The sequence below is a fragment of the Lampetra fluviatilis genome, chromosome 2 (assembly GCF_964198595.1).
Source record: "Lampetra fluviatilis chromosome 2, kcLamFluv1.1, whole genome shotgun sequence".
NCBI lineage: Eukaryota > Metazoa > Chordata > Hyperoartia > Petromyzontiformes > Petromyzontidae > Lampetra > Lampetra fluviatilis.
In genome coordinates, this window is record NC_136276.1 from 33,546,290 (window position 1) to 33,562,701 (window position 16,412).

A 16,412-nucleotide genomic window follows, 5' to 3' on the forward strand; every position below is an offset into this window, starting at 1 on the left:
GGTATAAGCCACTTCGATGAGCCAGGAGGCCAGGTCGACTGAAAAAGAGCGAAGAGCTCAGTGAGCTTCACCTGGTATATAAAATAGTTTTCATGTAATCTTAAAAAAAAACAGGTTTTACATCATCTTAATTTCAATGTTTAAATAAACATATAGAATATAGATGTGTATACATCTTTTTTTTTACCTACTTGACTTTACCGAAAAAAACCTAAGAATATGAATCCTTGCAGTCACGTAAGCTTCAAATCTAGAATGTGTATACAGCTTTAAAAAAGTTGTACTTTTATCATGAATAGCAATTGCCGTGTCTGTTAACACCATTAGTTAATTCATATTTTTTTATTTCGGTTCGAATTAATTTTGTCCTCAACTTGGCATTGTTTGAAGCTATGGTTACTAGGTGACGATAATAAAAATGCCTACAGTGTGTACGAAGCAAGTTTTATGCAGGTCATAAAAGAGGGACTGTATCCCAGAATGTCAATAGCTTCTCGACTGCTTCGATTTCAAACAGTATCCAGTCAATTCCCATAAATTCGACAAGAAACTGAAGGGACTGCATTAGCAGTGATTGACAGGCACAACTCAAAAGCACACTCAACAATGCTGCAAAATAACAGCGCAATATATAGCTGGATGACGTTTCAAGTAACGTCCCTTCGTCGGAGCAGAGAGAGAGAGAGAAAGAGAGCCCCCATAGATATATTGACCGATTTGTTGTGGCAGATCGCACCTCACGCTGAGTCTCGGGAAAACGTGAAGATTTTGTTGGTTTTTCTTGGATGTTTCTGTTGCGCGACGCCACTTTGAGATGTTCTTTGTTCATGTTTTTTGTTTGTCGCGGTTGCACCCGAGTCAAGAGCCTCATTGCTCACAGGGCTCTACCTAATAAATGAAACTGGGGAAAAAACTGGGACATTTTGAGCAAGATTTTCGGAATTCAACACGTTATTTGGTAATGCCGTTACATTGGCAGTGGCGCACTAACACGATGAATAGATGACACTCAACACATTCACCAATAACAATGCCTCGAAGAAAAAACAAATGAATATAATGGGCGACGTTTAGGACAATGGCCCTTCTTCATGGCACATAAGAGGCCAGAGATTAGAGGGAATACGATTCGTTGGGTGCACTTTCCACTCTGGAGCCCGGTAAATATTTGTTTTTGATTCACATATGGATAGTTACATAAGAGCAGCTATTGAATAACACACCACTTAAATAAATAAAATCACGTTTCTAAATAAACTAACAATAACGCTGAATGATAAATTATAAAACGTTGCTGAACGCTGCATCGCAGTACATAGAGAGAGTGCATCAGAGGTTGAGAGAGCATTTTTTTATTTTGAAAGGGCACATTTGGAATTGTCAGATGACGAGTTTTCCGCGAATCTAAATCCTTGTAAATGCCCATTTTGGAAATCGTCTAAATAATACAGGTGGTTAGCACCTAATGATCTATAGTTGTTTGAATAATACACCCGTAGCTAAGGATCATCATCAGCTGTATCCATATTTCACGGTCCTGGAATGCAAGAATCCACCCGTCGTTCGACAAAGCAGATCGAACCGCTCCATCTCAACGCGTGCCCTCCACGTGGGCGCCGTAACAGGGCGGGGGCACTGGTTACGTTCTACCGGCATAACTGGTTGTATTTCGAGCAAAGCGAGAGGCTTCGGATATTGTTAACGCGCAGCCTTGAGTGCTATTAACTTGTTTGGAACCAGGTGCATACGATTGTGATGGGGGTGACTGGGGGGGTGACTGGCTTAGTGATAACAATGCCCACTTGATTGGTGAAATCGGGCATTTTCGTTACGCAGGGTGTGCCCTGGTTAATTGGCTCAGCTGCTGCTGTATAAAGGGGCTGGAGAAGAAAGGCGAGAGGCCGCGATCGGCGTATTCACACTGCTGGTGGAGGTGGCGCCGACAGTGATGGCGTTGCGAGCCTGTGAGTTTTGGAAACGATGGTGCAAATTTGTTTTGTAGTTAATTCGTTGGAGTTAGAAGAATGGTTTTGCAGACCCGTTGCCAACCCCCACCCCCCACTGCTTTGCTGTGCAGTTCTTGCTTGCCAGCCAAATGTCTATTCTAGTGGGAGAGGTGATGGCAGCTATTCTGCCTAATCTCACTTTATTAGGTATTCGCGGAGGATTGTTCAATGTTGTGCAGTCTTTCTGGATTCGATGCAATAACCAAATGTCACGTACACGTGATGGCTTGACCGCCACAAAATATAATAACAGCCATTCGGACTTTTTTATTTGCTGGATCTCATGAACGATTCCTCGAAACTAGATTAATAGGACGATGGGGCATCCATTACTGCGGTTGTGGATGTTTGTGCCGCTGTGGTCCGTTCCAAAAGTGGGGTGATGTGGAAAGGGAATTCAGTGCGGTTGGCCTATAATCGAACAATGAAGCCGGGCAAAATCTAAATACTTGTGGACTTGCCAGCTTGGGTTTAAATGTCTGCACTTGGGTGTCGTTTGCTTTGTTTCCGCAGACGAGAGAGCCCCCTTTTTGATGAGACCAAACACACAACGCCACACGCTGCGGTCTTTGTTTCCATAGCGGGAGGTCATGTGGTTCCCCAGTGGGGCCAGAGTCCCTTGTCACATGGTGGTGGGGGGGGCACCTGTACAGCACTGGGTGGACCCCCTCCCCTACCCCCTGCATTGTTGCTAATTGGGTAGGTGCGGAGGTGTGAGCTCTAAATAGGTGGACAAAGAACGGGAAAGGGCCACATGCTGCAATCGAGAGTAGCCCTCTAACCCGAATGGCTAACTACTGTAGCTTCTGTTAGTAACCTTAACCGTCTCGCCGTCACCGACTAGCCAGCCAGCCGTAACTAACCTTCCTTTCTAGCGCTAATCGAGTACCGTACCCAGGGTTTGGACCTACGTTCCATGTGCAGTATAAACTAGTCGTATCCATCGAGCCATAGCCAACTCGCTAGTCACCAACCCCTCCCCCCTCGCTAGCCAGCGAGTTCAACCAAGCCACGAGCGATAGAACTTAGAAGGCAGGGCCTGGTGTGCGTGTTTAATCAAAGTGTGCTTGTGTAAGCTTCACCCGCCCCACCCCCACGGTGTAATGTGAATGACGCGGTCGTTTGGTAAGCCGTTCATAATCCAGCCTTTCCGCTTTATGATATTGCAAATGGTTTGTGCGAACGAAAAAAAGGCTCTTGACTTTTGGCGGTGGGCGAACATTGGGGCGTGGTTTAAAATAAAAAATCTACCCATTATTATAAAAAAGACGACATGCAAACGACCTGCAACAGCTGCCCCATGGCCAGCGACAAATATGCAGCCTCGCCTAGAGCCCCCGGATTGCCGCGCCCACGTGGCCAACAGCTGATCGCAGCGCCACGTGTAGCACGTGGCGGTGTCTGCTCTTGTTCGCGAGTCACTGCTTGCTGATGCTGATGATTCACAGTTTGGAGAGCGACGGTGAAGTGCTCACGATTGCCGCTGGTGGCCAGTAACTCCGCGTAGATGCGCGCATTGGAATCGATTCAACATTTCGTTGCCGTAAAGTGGCTTTGTGCCGTGCGACGAACTTTTGCGCACCGTAACGTGGCCAGAACGGTAAACACTAACAGCCGTTGCGAAGGAAATGATTTAGAAGTGCGTAACGCCTGTTGCTTCCTAATATCGGAAGGTTAAATGGTGTGGATATGCGGCTTGGTTGCAACTCGTTGACATGAAACGACCATCGGGCTTGGTAAATCCACTGCTGGATGAGAGGCCTCCAAAAATCGTCGAATCAAGAGTTGGCGCATGCGCACGGACCGAGTACATCGTTCCATCTCCCTGCTTAACGTCCCCTTGGGATTCGTTTCCATTCCTAATTGGGCGTGACCATTATGTTATCCTCGTCGGGCATGGGGTCGGTCCTCTGCTGGATGAAAGCTCACTCCCAAGCCGTCGCAATCTTACGGTGCAATGGCTTGGCAACCCCCATTGTGTCTTGGCCACCAGCTGTCCCCATGGCTCCTCGCCAAAGGCCCCCTCCACTTCCCCCTGTTGTTTATCTCTGGTTTGATGTCGTTAACCTGCGGTTATAAGCTTGTTCAATCCACGTTGCTCCGTGTGTCTCCGATGCTTTGGGCAACTTTTCAGTGTTGTCCACTGCTGTGATTTTTTTTTCCCTCCCGGTTTGTCGTTCCGACCGATGTGTCTCCAATTCTCTAGCGGATTCCGTTGTTACATGATGACCACTGTTTTGCTCCGAGTTTATCCTGTGCCCCAAGTTTTGCAGCCACTGAAAGGAGTTTCTGCTTACATAATCTCTATACTAGAAGAATCCGATGAGCTATACCCATTTGTCCATTAACCTTTCCAGCCGGTCACTCCCACTGGACATGATGATGAGTCGGTCTTCTGAAAATCTTGAAAATAATTCCCATTTGTTTAGCATATTTTGCTGTAAACGGCGATGTTTGAGCATGGTCCAGCTCGTCGGCAATGCAACGTTCAGTAACGTTTAATTTTACCTTGAGCGTTATCATTAGTTTATTTAGAAGCGTGCTTGTAAGTGGTGTGGTGTTCAATAGCTGCCCTCTTAGGTAACTATACATATGTTAATCAACAAATGTATCGTGCCCCCAAGGTGTAAAGTGCACCCAACGAATCGTATTCTCTCATCTCTGGCCTCATGTGCCATGAAGGCCCATTGTCCGAAACGTCGCCGATTATATTCAGAATCGGAACCTTTAACTCGACGAAACCTGCTGATGTTTTATCCTACGGTGTAAACTGCTTTCCTGCTCCAAATTCGCATTGAGGCAGTGCTCATCTCCAGCTTTTGCAGCCCCTTGTCCAGTGGTGACAATTCCACATCCCTATGGCGGGGCCCCGCACGATTCGATGCGCGCGTGTTTTTGAGCGCGCGGGAATCGGTTAGTCGGTGCATACTTTAAATGGCCAAGCCATCCGACTGCCGTGGAGACGGCGCATAACGAATCCGTCTGTGCAGAAGAGACAGGAGGGGGGTTAACGCTGGGAAGAGGCGTGGGGTCAGGCCTTCAGCCAGCAGTGGACAGACCATGGCCGATGATGATGAATGAGGATGTGAAACCGAAGAATTTGATTATACCACATGGCGATTCTATTCCACGTTGTAGAATCGATTCTGAGACATCGATTCCTATTTCGTACGCGTTTCGTTTGCGATGTCTCTCGGTTCTGTATCCTCGCCGTCGAGTTCCGCCGTCTGCTCGGCGGCCATCTCGTGCCTTCCATCCACCTCGATAAATAACCCCATTGGTAATTATTACCGTTAATTACGAACGAATCGCTAATCGATTCTATGCGTCCAAAATAGTAATCGATCCAGACGGGAGCAGTTTGAAGCGGGGACGGGTGCGGGTGGGGGTGGTCGGGGGGGTCTTGCGGCAGATGACGTCATTGCCCCCCCCACCGGAGCTTATATAATCACGTGACACGCCGACCGCCTCCCTCTTTCGCTTGTGGCATCTTTAGGTGGGTCTCGTCTCAACGCGGCCCTCCATCGCTTTTGCCGGCTTCTCGCTTGCGGTAACACAAAGGAATCCGTTTAAGATCTCGCACTTTCTTCGGCCATCCGTTTGGGAAATTGTGTTATTTTGACGCGGGTGATGTTGTAGTGTCGTGCCGCGATGTTAGTTTGCGATATTTTTCGACGCTTTAGTGTGTTATTTGTGTCGCGGTTTTGAGTTGGTTGGGTTTTGTGTGGCAAGGCCGGATACACTTGTAAAGTCTTTATAGGCCTTGCACTGGTGGTTAGATATAGAGCGATATATTAATTTCCTTTTCTCGTTTAGTGTTCTCCGGCCTGCACCGTCGTGCTGTAAAGGCGAGTGGTTTAAACTACTTTTGGATTTTGTAATTTTATTTTCAGTTTTTTTTATTTGGTTACAAAGCAAGGCCCGGCAAAGATGCCGGCGCGCTCAGCCGGTCAGTGACGCAACACCGCGTGTCGTTTTTTCTAGTCTAACTTTTAATCGATTACCTCGGTGTGCAAATTGCTGCTTTGTCGGTATACAATTAAATCGCTTCGTATGCTTTTAATTTAACAAAATTGGAGACCGCGCGGGGGGGGGGGAGGGGGGTTGAGGCGGAGTGGGTGGAAGTCTTCCACGTTATGGCCGGGGCCTTACCGAGCAGGAGACGACGAGAAAAACGATGGGGGGGGGCTCCCCCCGGTTTATCGTCGCGGGGGGCGGCCCCCCACGATCTCGGGGGGGTCTCGGCAATGCTTGGAGGGGGCAGTGTGGGGGGGGTCTGGGCGGGGATGGAGGCTCCACGTAGCGGCGCCATTTTGTCGCGGTGTAACATGGCGGCCCGGCTCCTGTCCACCCACGCCCCCACTGCTCTCTCCGCTCTCCTCTCTGCATTTACGGCTCCCTTCATTTGGTTTACTCTGCATTCTTAGACTCTGCTGCGGCTACCAACCCCCCCCCCCCCCCGGCTGACGTCTTTACGAATCTCTTGGTTGTTGGTTGTCACGCCTTTGGCCGCTTCGCCCCCCCGCTCACACGACTCCCTCGTGGCCCTGTTCTGCTTCGCCGCCCCCCCCTCTTCTACTCCTTACTGGTTCCTCCTTTGCCTCTTGAAGGATCTCTCGCGACTCATTTGACCGACATCTTTACAGATCTCCCTCCCTGCCGGCTCTGCATATGGCTCACTCGGCGTGATCTTGCCCCCCCCCCCTCTATGGCTTCACCCTCCTGCCTTTCTGCTAATGATTGTAATATTATGCTAATTTAGCCAAGATACCGTGCCTAGTTTAGGCGACAATATTGCAGAAGCTCTTTTGACAAGTTTTTGTAGTTTGGGGGGGGCACGATTGCCTGCATGTATTATCGATTGATTACTTTGACGAGTTTTTTTAGATGTTGGATGTTATTCGCAAACGTAGCGAGTGCTGGAGTCAAGCCCCCTGTCACTGCTGGTTCTTGACGTGCTCACATTTATTATACTTGGGGCGCAATTGTCTCGGCTTGATTCTCCCTTCTCGTCACCCCCCCCCCACGACTTTTTAATTGGTTTGGTTCACTCCACTGCTACGTTGTCTTTTTCAAGTCCTTTATAACTCGCCCCGCTCACTTTCATCTCTCTCCCTTGCGTTGGCTTTTTCCCTGGCTCCCCCCCCCCCATAGCACCACTACCCTCATTTCTCTGGGATGCTACATTGGACCTTCCGATGGTTTTCCTAGCCGCTGCTCTTGCTCCAGGGCTTAAATCGCTCCTTTTGCCCAGCCTTTTTTACTCTTCTTACCGCAGTCTCCAGCTTATTTCTCAAACTTGTCTACCCCTAATTGCTAACGTGGGGAATATGGCTGACGATACAAAGCGTGCCTTTGTTTTATGTGAAACGGCAATTTTTTGAGAGCAAGTGTTGCAACCATTGCATGTTTGTAGTTGCAGCATGTTTGGAATGGTTGTGAAAATGTGTTGGGTGCTCATGAATTAACATGCTTGTTGCTGGCGTTTCACTTCAGTCATTAAGTAGAAAATCTGTTGTAACATTGAATCCAACTTGCTAATGGCTGCATGTTCTCTGACCCTTTTGTAATGAGGCGTTTGGCTGACGTGCTTTTTCCTTTTGTCATCAACAGCGTTCACATTTGCTGACGGCCTAGGCAACCACCTCCATCCATCATGGGCAAGGAAAAGATCCACATTAACATCGTCGTCATTGGCCATGTCGACTCTGGGAAATCCACCAGTACCGGCCATCTCATCTACAAGTGTGGCGGCATTGACAAGCGTACCATTGAGAAGTTCGAGAAGGAGGCCGCCGAGGTACGTGACCTGTGCCCCCCTGCTCAGTCGTTGTATGCACACACATTTGTACTCGACCAGTCTTGCTAAACACGTTCCTTCGGAGTGGGCAGGTTGAAACTTGGTCGGACAGCGCATTCGTGCACGACAGACATATGCACGACAGACAAATAATCTCTGGTGGCAGTGTGGAACCTGTTCCTACCTGTAATGTTTTTGTAGGGGTGCTGTTGTGGTGTAATATTTATTAGCACACTGGACTTGCAATCCATGTTGCCGATTGAGTTATCTCCTGGCTTTAGTTTCAACTTTGGCCGTGTTTTTAACTACCACCTGTCCAAACTAATTGGTACACCACTAATCAGCAGGTCGATTGCGTGGTTGCATAAAATGGGTCCTCCCATCTGTCCCAAGATGCCTGGTTAGTGTGGAAGAGCTGGACAAATACGAGGTGTGCTTGAGATTCCTCTTAAGGCCTTTGTCAGTGGCGTGAGCATGTAGTTGGAAGGCTTGCTCCCTTTGTATTAACTTGTTAAGTGTACCTCAGCATTTTTTTGTGACCTTTGTGTTTTATAGATGGGCAAGGGCTCCTTCAAGTACGCCTGGGTGCTGGACAAGCTGAAGGCCGAGCGTGAGCGTGGTATCACCATCGATATCTCTCTGTGGAAGTTCGAGACCCAGAAGTACTACGTCACCATCATCGACGCTCCTGGCCACAGGGACTTCATCAAGAACATGATCACCGGGACATCGCAGGTAGGGTTGTGACACCAGTGCACAGCCACTCCTTTGCATGAATGTTCACACTTTTTAAACCTTTAATATTCGGTAATTGATGCCCAACGGCCTAACAATCAGCAATGTGCCAGGTGTCGTCAGGTCTCCAGTTAGAGGGCAGGCTTTGAGCCTGTGCTACAAGGGGTGACCATGCACAGCATTGAAGGCTGGTAGGGTGGTGAGCAGCATATGGCAGTGCAGCAAAATCCATTGTACCCGGGATCCCGCGTACCTTTAAACTGCACTTACCATTGCTGTATAATCGGACAAAAGTTTTGTTGCCAATGTGAGGAGCCCTCATCCAGTAGTGGATTGTCAAAGGACTGTTCAGTCATAGCATTTTTGTGGAAGTATTGAAACAACATAAGTCTTGAAATGTAACCCAGTGTTAATGTTCACATTTTATTGTGCCCTTACCCCCCTTTACCCATAATTATTTCAGGCTGACTGCGCCGTCTTGATCGTTGCGGCCGGAGTCGGTGAGTTTGAGGCTGGTATCTCAAAGAACGGCCAGACCCGTGAGCACGCCCTGCTCGCCTACACCCTGGGTGTGAAGCAGCTCATCGTCGGCATCAACAAGATGGACTCCACCGAGCCCCCCTACAGCGCCGACCGTTACAACGAGATCGTCAAGGAAGTCGGCACCTACATCAAGAAGATCGGCTACAACCCGGCCGCCGTGGGCTTTGTGCCCATCTCCGGCTGGCATGGAGACAACATGCTGGAAGCCAGCACCAACGTAATTTAATTTCTTCACCTGTAACTTTTCAATTTTGTTTTGTATAAAGGATGGCTGTCCCATTTTTTTTATCGTGCCAGAAGTTTTCAAGAATGTACTCTAACTGTGGTTTTTTGTACACCGACAATAGATGCCGTGGTTCAAGGGATGGAAGGTCGAGCGCAAGGATGGCAATGCTTCCGGTGTCACTCTCCTGGAGGCTCTGGATGCCATCCTGCCCCCGAGCCGCCCCACCGACAAGCCCCTCCGCCTGCCCCTCCAGGATGTCTACAAAATTGGCGGTATGTCAAGGGTGTTCTCTCATGCGGAGGTTGTGCCTGGGGATAATTCAATTAATTTACAATATTTTTAAAATGCTTCGATTTTTAATTCTTGTTTTCCTCCCCCAGGTATTGGCACAGTGCCCGTGGGTCGTGTTGAGACTGGTGTCCTGAAGCCCGGCATGGTGGTGACCTTTGCTCCCGTGAACGTCACCACTGAGGTCAAATCTGTGGAGATGCACCACGAGGCTCTCACAGAGGCCGTTCCCGGCGACAACGTTGGCTTCAACGTCAAGAACGTGTCCGTCAAGGATGTGCGTCGAGGCAACGTTGCTGGTGACAGCAAGAACGACCCGCCCATGGAGGCTGGTGTCTTCACCGCCCAGGTAAACACATGTTCGTCGTCAATGGCGAGGGTAGATGAACAAGTGCGTTTTTCCCTGTTGTGAACTTTAGTGAGTCTTGCTGTCAACTTCTATGTTGACCCATCGGCTTTTTTTTCATCTATACACTTTACCTCCCAGCACATCCAATTTTTCCTTAGATTCAGGAATTTCTTTGGCCATTCTTGACGGGTCTTGGGCTTTCCATTAATATGCCACAACCCTTGTATGTATATAGCACTGAGTAACAAAGGGAACAATGCTATGTCTTGTACAATTCTGAGGCAGCTTTGCCGACTCGTTAAATGTATTGAGCATGTGTGGAATGCGAACGATAATGAAACATCTTGTTACTCTTTTTGTGCAGGTGATTGTGCTGAACCACCCTGGCCAGATCAATGCCGGCTACTCGCCTGTGGTTGACTGCCACACTGCCCACATTGCTTGCAAGTTCGCTGAACTGAAGGAGAAGATCGACCGTCGTTCTGGCAAGAAGCTTGAGGACAACCCCAAGTTCCTGAAGTCTGGGGATGCTGCCATGGTTGACATGGTTCCTGGCAAGCCCATGTGCGTGGAGAGCTTCTCCGACTACCCACCCCTGGGTAAGTAGTCTTGAGAGATGACTAAGAGTTATCCCAAGTTGTTTATGAACGTACATTTTAAATGCTTTACGGTTTATGCGTAACATTTCAGTGGTTGCAGCTGTAATGACGAGGGCACATTGACAATTTTTTTGCATTTTTCCTTCCAGGACGCTTTGCCGTGCGTGACATGAGGCAGACGGTGGCTGTTGGTGTCATCAAGGCCGTCGAGAAGAAGGCTGCCACAACTGGGAAGGTCACAAAGTCTGCCCAGAAGGCCACCGGCAAAGCGAAATGAATCGCCTGTCAATCCACCCAAGATGTCACCAGAAGAGGACCATCGTCTTTCATTACCTTCAGCGGACCACCATCTTTGTGCTTAATGCAAGCGCTTTTAATTTCTTTGAGTAACCTGCACAGTTTATTAGTTGCTGAAAAGATGATGTTGATCAAAATGCAGTGGAAACATCACAGAAGGAAAAGATTGTCCAGCATTTGTGACGCACATTAAAGTAATAAACATTGCAGTTGAACGTGTCTTTTGTTGCTGTGTGGTGTTAAATGCTGCCAGGAAACTGGTCGTGTAGATTATTTGCTTCATTAAAATGTACTCGAGTGGGATTGGCATGTGAGGTAGAGTTTAAAACTACAGTCCATAGATTTCGATTTAAAGCTTTCGTGACTGCAGGGATTCATTTTATTTTTATTATTTTATTACTTCCCTTCTACGTGACTTTACCGAAAGAACCAAGAAGATACAGTCCATAGGTTGCAACAAGGGAGTTTCGATTGTTTTGCATATGGTTATTGGGCTGCCAATTTTTCCAACTTTTAGGAAATTGTTACCGTAGCGCTGAGAAGTTTTTGTGTAAATGTATAGTGGTTTAAGGGTTAAAACAATGGGCTTTTGTGGCAGTGCCCATTCAAGCAGAGACATGAGAAAGTTGGACGGGCCCTGCACTATGAAGCCTGGAACGAATCAAGTTTTCGCTCTTTATGGCGTGTACATCTCATCAGAATGGGAAGGTTAATGTAATTTCTTGCATTTTGCAGTCATCCATATAGCCCCATTATAGGTGCTTTTATTCAGTGGCAACCCCGAAGTGGTTTGCCCGCAATTGGGTTCTTAATTCTGTTCATAAACTCGCCACCGGGGTGCGCTATCACCATAGGAATCGCAATCCACTGCCAGACCTGGCGAGTGTGAAGAGACTGCATTGGGCAAGGGATTCTATACATCATTCATCCAGTCGGGTGTACCGGGTGTAATATTGTCCACGACACTCCATGGAAATTAATGCAAGATTTTACATCAGATTCCAAGACTGCATCAAACCAAGTTGTGCACAACTTTTGCCAGTCCAAATCTTCAGGGACAGTCTGCTTCTGTCCAACGTTTCCCTAATTGTCATGAGTTGCGTTTGTGCCAAGACGTCAACGGTGGCGAGTTTACGACCGAGGGAACTTCAAACTACTGACCATTGGTTCAATCCTCCCCCTTGGTGTTTAGTCCATTCGGCAGAGTATTAACAATAGATTCTTAAGTTTAACTCAACGTTCCTGTTCACCCCACCGCTCTGATAACCCAGAAAGGTCGAGTGCTCATACCATGTTAAATGTGCATGCTTATTGATTTGCCCAAATGCCTTTCGTGGTCCAATATGCGACGTGTGCTCCTTTATAATATGCCGTGGTCTTAAACTGACGAGGTGGGAGACCCAGACTTTCCCCTTTTACTTTAGGAGTCATTGTACAACACTTCGTACAACTGCGTGATTAACGTTGCCTCCGTTTCTCATGCACGTCGAGCTGCAGAAAAGTCCACAATCGACGTAAAGATCCTATTTAGCATTTTATAACTGGTAAGTTTACTATTGACTGCCCCCCCCCCACCCCTGAATTTTATATGGCCCCCCTTTAAGCAAGACGCTAGAGGGTTGACCAGACGGCATTCACTTGCCATTTTAAACTGCTTAAATCAATTCAGTGTTCTTGTTTAGACTTGTCTCTCCCCTATCTTGATATTTGATCTGCATCCACGCTTTGCTAACCTGCATATATATTACGCAATCGTTACTATTAGGTAACTTCATGTGCCGTTTTACAAAACTGCTCAAACAACCTTAAACATTTGTTTATTATTAGACCCCTAAAGTGTCAAGTGCAATCTCCAACTTTCATTATACACTGCCATTTATTAATGTGCTATGAAGAAGGAATACTGCCTGAAACGTCACCTGTTACATACTTTGAATTTAAGGCAATGTTATTGACAACGGAGTTTATTTTGTTTACTATTTCCCGTCTTTTTGGCACTACATCCACATTTTCCCACCCTTGTTCAGATGCTGCCTTGGCTCTCACTGCTTGATATCAGCCGCATCATCTCCAGATCTAATGGCCACCGTCTTTCCCCGCAATTGAAATGCCCCCTCTGTACGGTGTTCCAGTGCTCGTGATACTCTTAGAATACAAATTGAACGGTTTTTGTGACATCACACAACCTGGTCTGATGTTTCGTTCTGAATTCTCACGACCCAGTGAACGTGGAACGTTTGGTCAACATTGGTTCAACGTTTCCAACCACATGCCAAGATTGGCATGTTTACTTGGTTTCAGTACAAGTTCCTCCGCCCAAGGTCTTTCTCATTCTTAGGTTTTTTTCGGTAAAGTCACGTAGGGAAAAAGAAAAAAATAGAAATACTAATTTAAATAAAATAATAACTCACAATTTTTTTCAATTATTTCTAATATTTTTATTTATTTTAATCACGTGATTTATTATTATTTTATTTATATTAATATTTCTATAATTTTTATTTTTACCTACGTGACTTTACCGAAAAAACCTAAGAATATGAATCTTTGCAGTCACGAAAGCTGCAAATCTAGTCTTTCTCATACCATAATTCGGCTTCTTAAGCTTTTAACCGTGTATTCTATCAATCTAATGCTTTCTCAAAATAAAAATGGTAACTTGCACATTTCATACACCATTCGCAGATCACTCTCAAGCCAACATGGCTTAATTTGTTGCTGTTTTCATTCCGAACGAAGTCCCTATACTCCTGATGAAACTTGGAATGGCAAAATAAAAAGTTGGTTGCAGCGCTGCAATTACAGTCCTTGCTCACCGTTGCTGGGGAAAGAGCCTCCACTGTCCTAGCTTAAAAGACAATAAATACCAAACATTCTTGACCGTTAACTTTTGGAAGCTGGAACATTTTTCTGTTGCTAGTTATTGCGCGGAATGCGGTGCAGCGACATCGCGGCAACCTTGAGGCCACTGGGCCCTTAAGTAATTTCTCCTGCACAGTATCCACGCCGCAGCCTGTGTTCCATGGGTTTGGGATGCGTCGTCGTAACCCTAACCCATAATACAAGTGTAGCATAAATAGAATCAAGGGATTTTGCAGGTGGTATGTTTAATAATTAGTATTAACACGTAGCTCTTTGCAGTCATGGCAAGAACGACATTTTTTGGGTTAGACCATGATTGTCGTGAAACCTTCCAGCATCCGACATTGCAAAACTTACCGTTACGTTTAAAAGATAATTAACACGTTATATGCTTGTATACACAATACAATATTGTTGTAGATGTTGGGTGGTGGAGGGTTTCGCGACATAGACTGGCAATATCATGACGTGGCCGAACCCAAAAGTCGTGTGTCTCACAGATGAACTAAATATTAAACCAATTAATTGGTGATATTGCGTTGGCAGAGTGCACGGACATCAGATTTGAATCTAGATTTAACACTCATTGCTTTCGAACAGATTGCTATATTTAATTTGTTGTCCTTCCCTCGCATCTCCGATGACCACGATTGGCTACGTAAGGTGCAGAAGAAGTTCAACATACACGACAAACCCTCAACGCATTTGAGTTTGGGAGACCAAAGCTAACAAGACATAGGGGCCTTGGTTAGTTGACATCTAACATGACATGGGGGCCTTGGTTAGTTGACATCTAACATGACATGGGGGCCCTGGTTAGTTGACATCTAACATCACATGGGGGGCCCTGGTTAATTGGAATCTAACAATGATGACGAGATATTGAAAGGCAATTATACTGGTAGGAACCACCTGGTTCCACCAGCCCACAGGGGATTATTGTGACCGTCCGTCCGTCGTGAATCCAAAAATGGGAGGGTGGGGCTGGGTGGGGAGGGCGGGGCTGGGTGGGGGGTGGGAGGGAGGGGTGGGCTGGGTGGGAGGGGTGGGGCTGGGTGGGGGGTGGGGCTGGGTGGGGGGTGGGGCTGGGTGGGGGGTGGGAGGGGTGGGGCTGGGTGGGGGGTGGGAGGGGTGGGGCTGGGTGGGAGGTGGGACGGGTGGGGGTGGGAGGGGTGGGGCTGGGTGGGGGGTGGGAGGGGTGGGGCTGGGTGGGGAGGGGCTGGTCACCCCGTGGTGCCCTTATAAAACTCAACCTTTTACCTACTCACGCCGGCTTGTGCCCGCCCTCACAGTCGGCCATATTTGCGGAATACACCACGCCGCCGTTGACCCTGGCCATTGACCGAGCACCCCAACGTGTTCCTACTACCAGCTCCCTCCGCAGGACAACGTGTTTACACGTCGCCGTGCCGGCAGGAGGCACTGTGGCTCGGTTCGACCCAGCTCGCTCGTGCTGCGGTCACGTGATCCGGGAAGGGGGGCGGGGGGCGGGGGGAAGAGAGGAAAGGGGGTGGGGATGGAGGCGGCGTTCATGGCAACGTGGTTGCTAGGCGGCGCGGTGACGTCACGCCGACCGCGCGGGGGCCGCCGGGAGTGCTGGTTGCGGCCATCTTGGATCGGGTTGTGGGGGGGTGTTTGCAGCGAGAGGCGCAGGTCGTGGAGCAGCGGAGAGTGGAGCACGGGGAGCTCGCGGGGAGCACGCAGAGAGACAAAGACGGACGGGAGGGGGTGGGGGGAGGGTGTTGAGAGAGAGAGAGAGAGCGCACAACGAACGGCGGCGGCGGTGGGAGGTGGTTGCCGGTGGCGCTCGGCACTGCTGCTTCATCAGAAGGGTGAGAAGGGAAGACCGCGTTCTCGCTCGGACACAATGCCCGTCACCATCGCTAATGCTACGAGGGGGAGCTCGTAGAGATTGCTACGTTGCTGGCAGGACGACCTTCCTTGCACAGCAGAGCAAACGGCAACACAAGGCACCCGCTGTTGATTATTGGCCCGTGGGGGATGAACGCGGCGGCACAAAGGCGACTGACGGTGGCGGTGACAGTGACAGGTCCCCAGTGTTTGTGCCCTCGCGACCGGCGCAAGATGCCAGTGCACGCTATCTACAGGCTTGCGTACGATGGTCAGTGTGTGCAGGGTGTCTGGATGTTGTCGCCACGAAGAGAGTGCTTCAAGAGAGAGAGTTAGTGGCTTTGCTATTTCTTCTCCGTTGAAGGAGCGCAGCTTGCAGTGGTTTTACTCTGGGGTCACAGTCTCACTGCTGTGGCTTGTCTTGAATGTGTACGTATGTCGGGGAGCCTACGTATCTTGATGTAATGTGTATATAGTAAGGGTTATGTGGCTACAATCAGACTGATGTGGCTTGTCTTGAATGTGTACGTATGTCGAGGGGCTTACGTATATTGATGAGCATGTGTGTATATGGCTTTACTGTATGGTGTATATAGTAAGGGTTATGTGACGGCTGTGGCTTGTCGTTCATGTGTCTATAATGTACGGATCTATTCATATGCGTCCCTCTGGGTTTGCCATGTGGTCCATAGTTTGGGTTGCATGGCCGCAATCGCACTGCTGCGGTTTGTGTTTAGTTGTGCCACATTAAGCTGCAAGTCAGGTTTGAGCTCCAGCGGTTAGTATTCGTGAGAAATTAAGTGTAAAGGAACCCGGGGAGGATGTGTGTGGTTGTGGGTCACCGTTTGCAATGTTT

General features: G+C 48.2%; 2 protein-coding genes across 7 annotated transcripts in view; both read left to right on the forward strand.

Moving 5' to 3' along the window:
• Positions 1-5,427: 5,427 nt before the first annotated feature.
• Positions 5,428-11,062, forward strand: LOC144946065 (elongation factor 1-alpha, somatic form). Of its 2 annotated transcripts, none has more exons than XM_078874794.1 (8): positions 5,428-5,556; positions 7,620-7,806; positions 8,362-8,541; positions 9,005-9,301; positions 9,432-9,582; positions 9,691-9,947; positions 10,312-10,546; positions 10,696-11,062. In XM_078874794.1, the coding sequence occupies exons 2-8, from the start codon at positions 7,663-7,665 to the stop codon at positions 10,821-10,823; spliced, it is 1,392 nt and encodes a 463-aa protein (XP_078730920.1). In that variant the 5' UTR covers positions 5,428-5,556; positions 7,620-7,662; the 3' UTR covers positions 10,824-11,062. The 2 variants fall into 2 exon arrangements, with proteins under 2 accessions (XP_078730920.1, XP_078730921.1); XM_078874795.1 differs by having other exon boundaries at positions 5,435-5,502.
• A 4,232-nt stretch (positions 11,063-15,294) lies between these two features.
• The window catches only part of LOC144946091 (focal adhesion kinase 1-like), a 67,992-nt gene continuing 66,874 nt past the window's right edge, over positions 15,295-16,412 (forward strand). For all 5 annotated transcript variants that reach the window (XM_078874797.1, XM_078874836.1, XM_078874817.1 and 2 more), the window contains exon 1: positions 15,295-15,537. The gene's annotated coding sequence lies outside the window, so the exon portion shown is untranslated. The remainder of the gene's footprint in view (positions 15,538-16,412) is intronic.

What these genes read in the sequence shown, in the direction of transcription:
- LOC144946065 (XM_078874794.1), top strand. Translation starts at nt 7,663, where the DNA reads ATGGGCAAGGAAAAGATCCACATTAACATCGTCGTCATTGGCCATGTC. An exon ending in TCGAGAAGGAGGCCGCCGAG is followed by an intron (nt 7,807 to 8,361) that starts GTACGTGACCTG and finishes TGTGTTTTATAG; the next exon opens with ATGGGCAAGGGCTCCTTCAA. An exon ending in GGATGTCTACAAAATTGGCG is followed by an intron (nt 9,583 to 9,690) that starts GTATGTCAAGGG and finishes TTCCTCCCCCAG; the next exon opens with GTATTGGCACAGTGCCCGTG.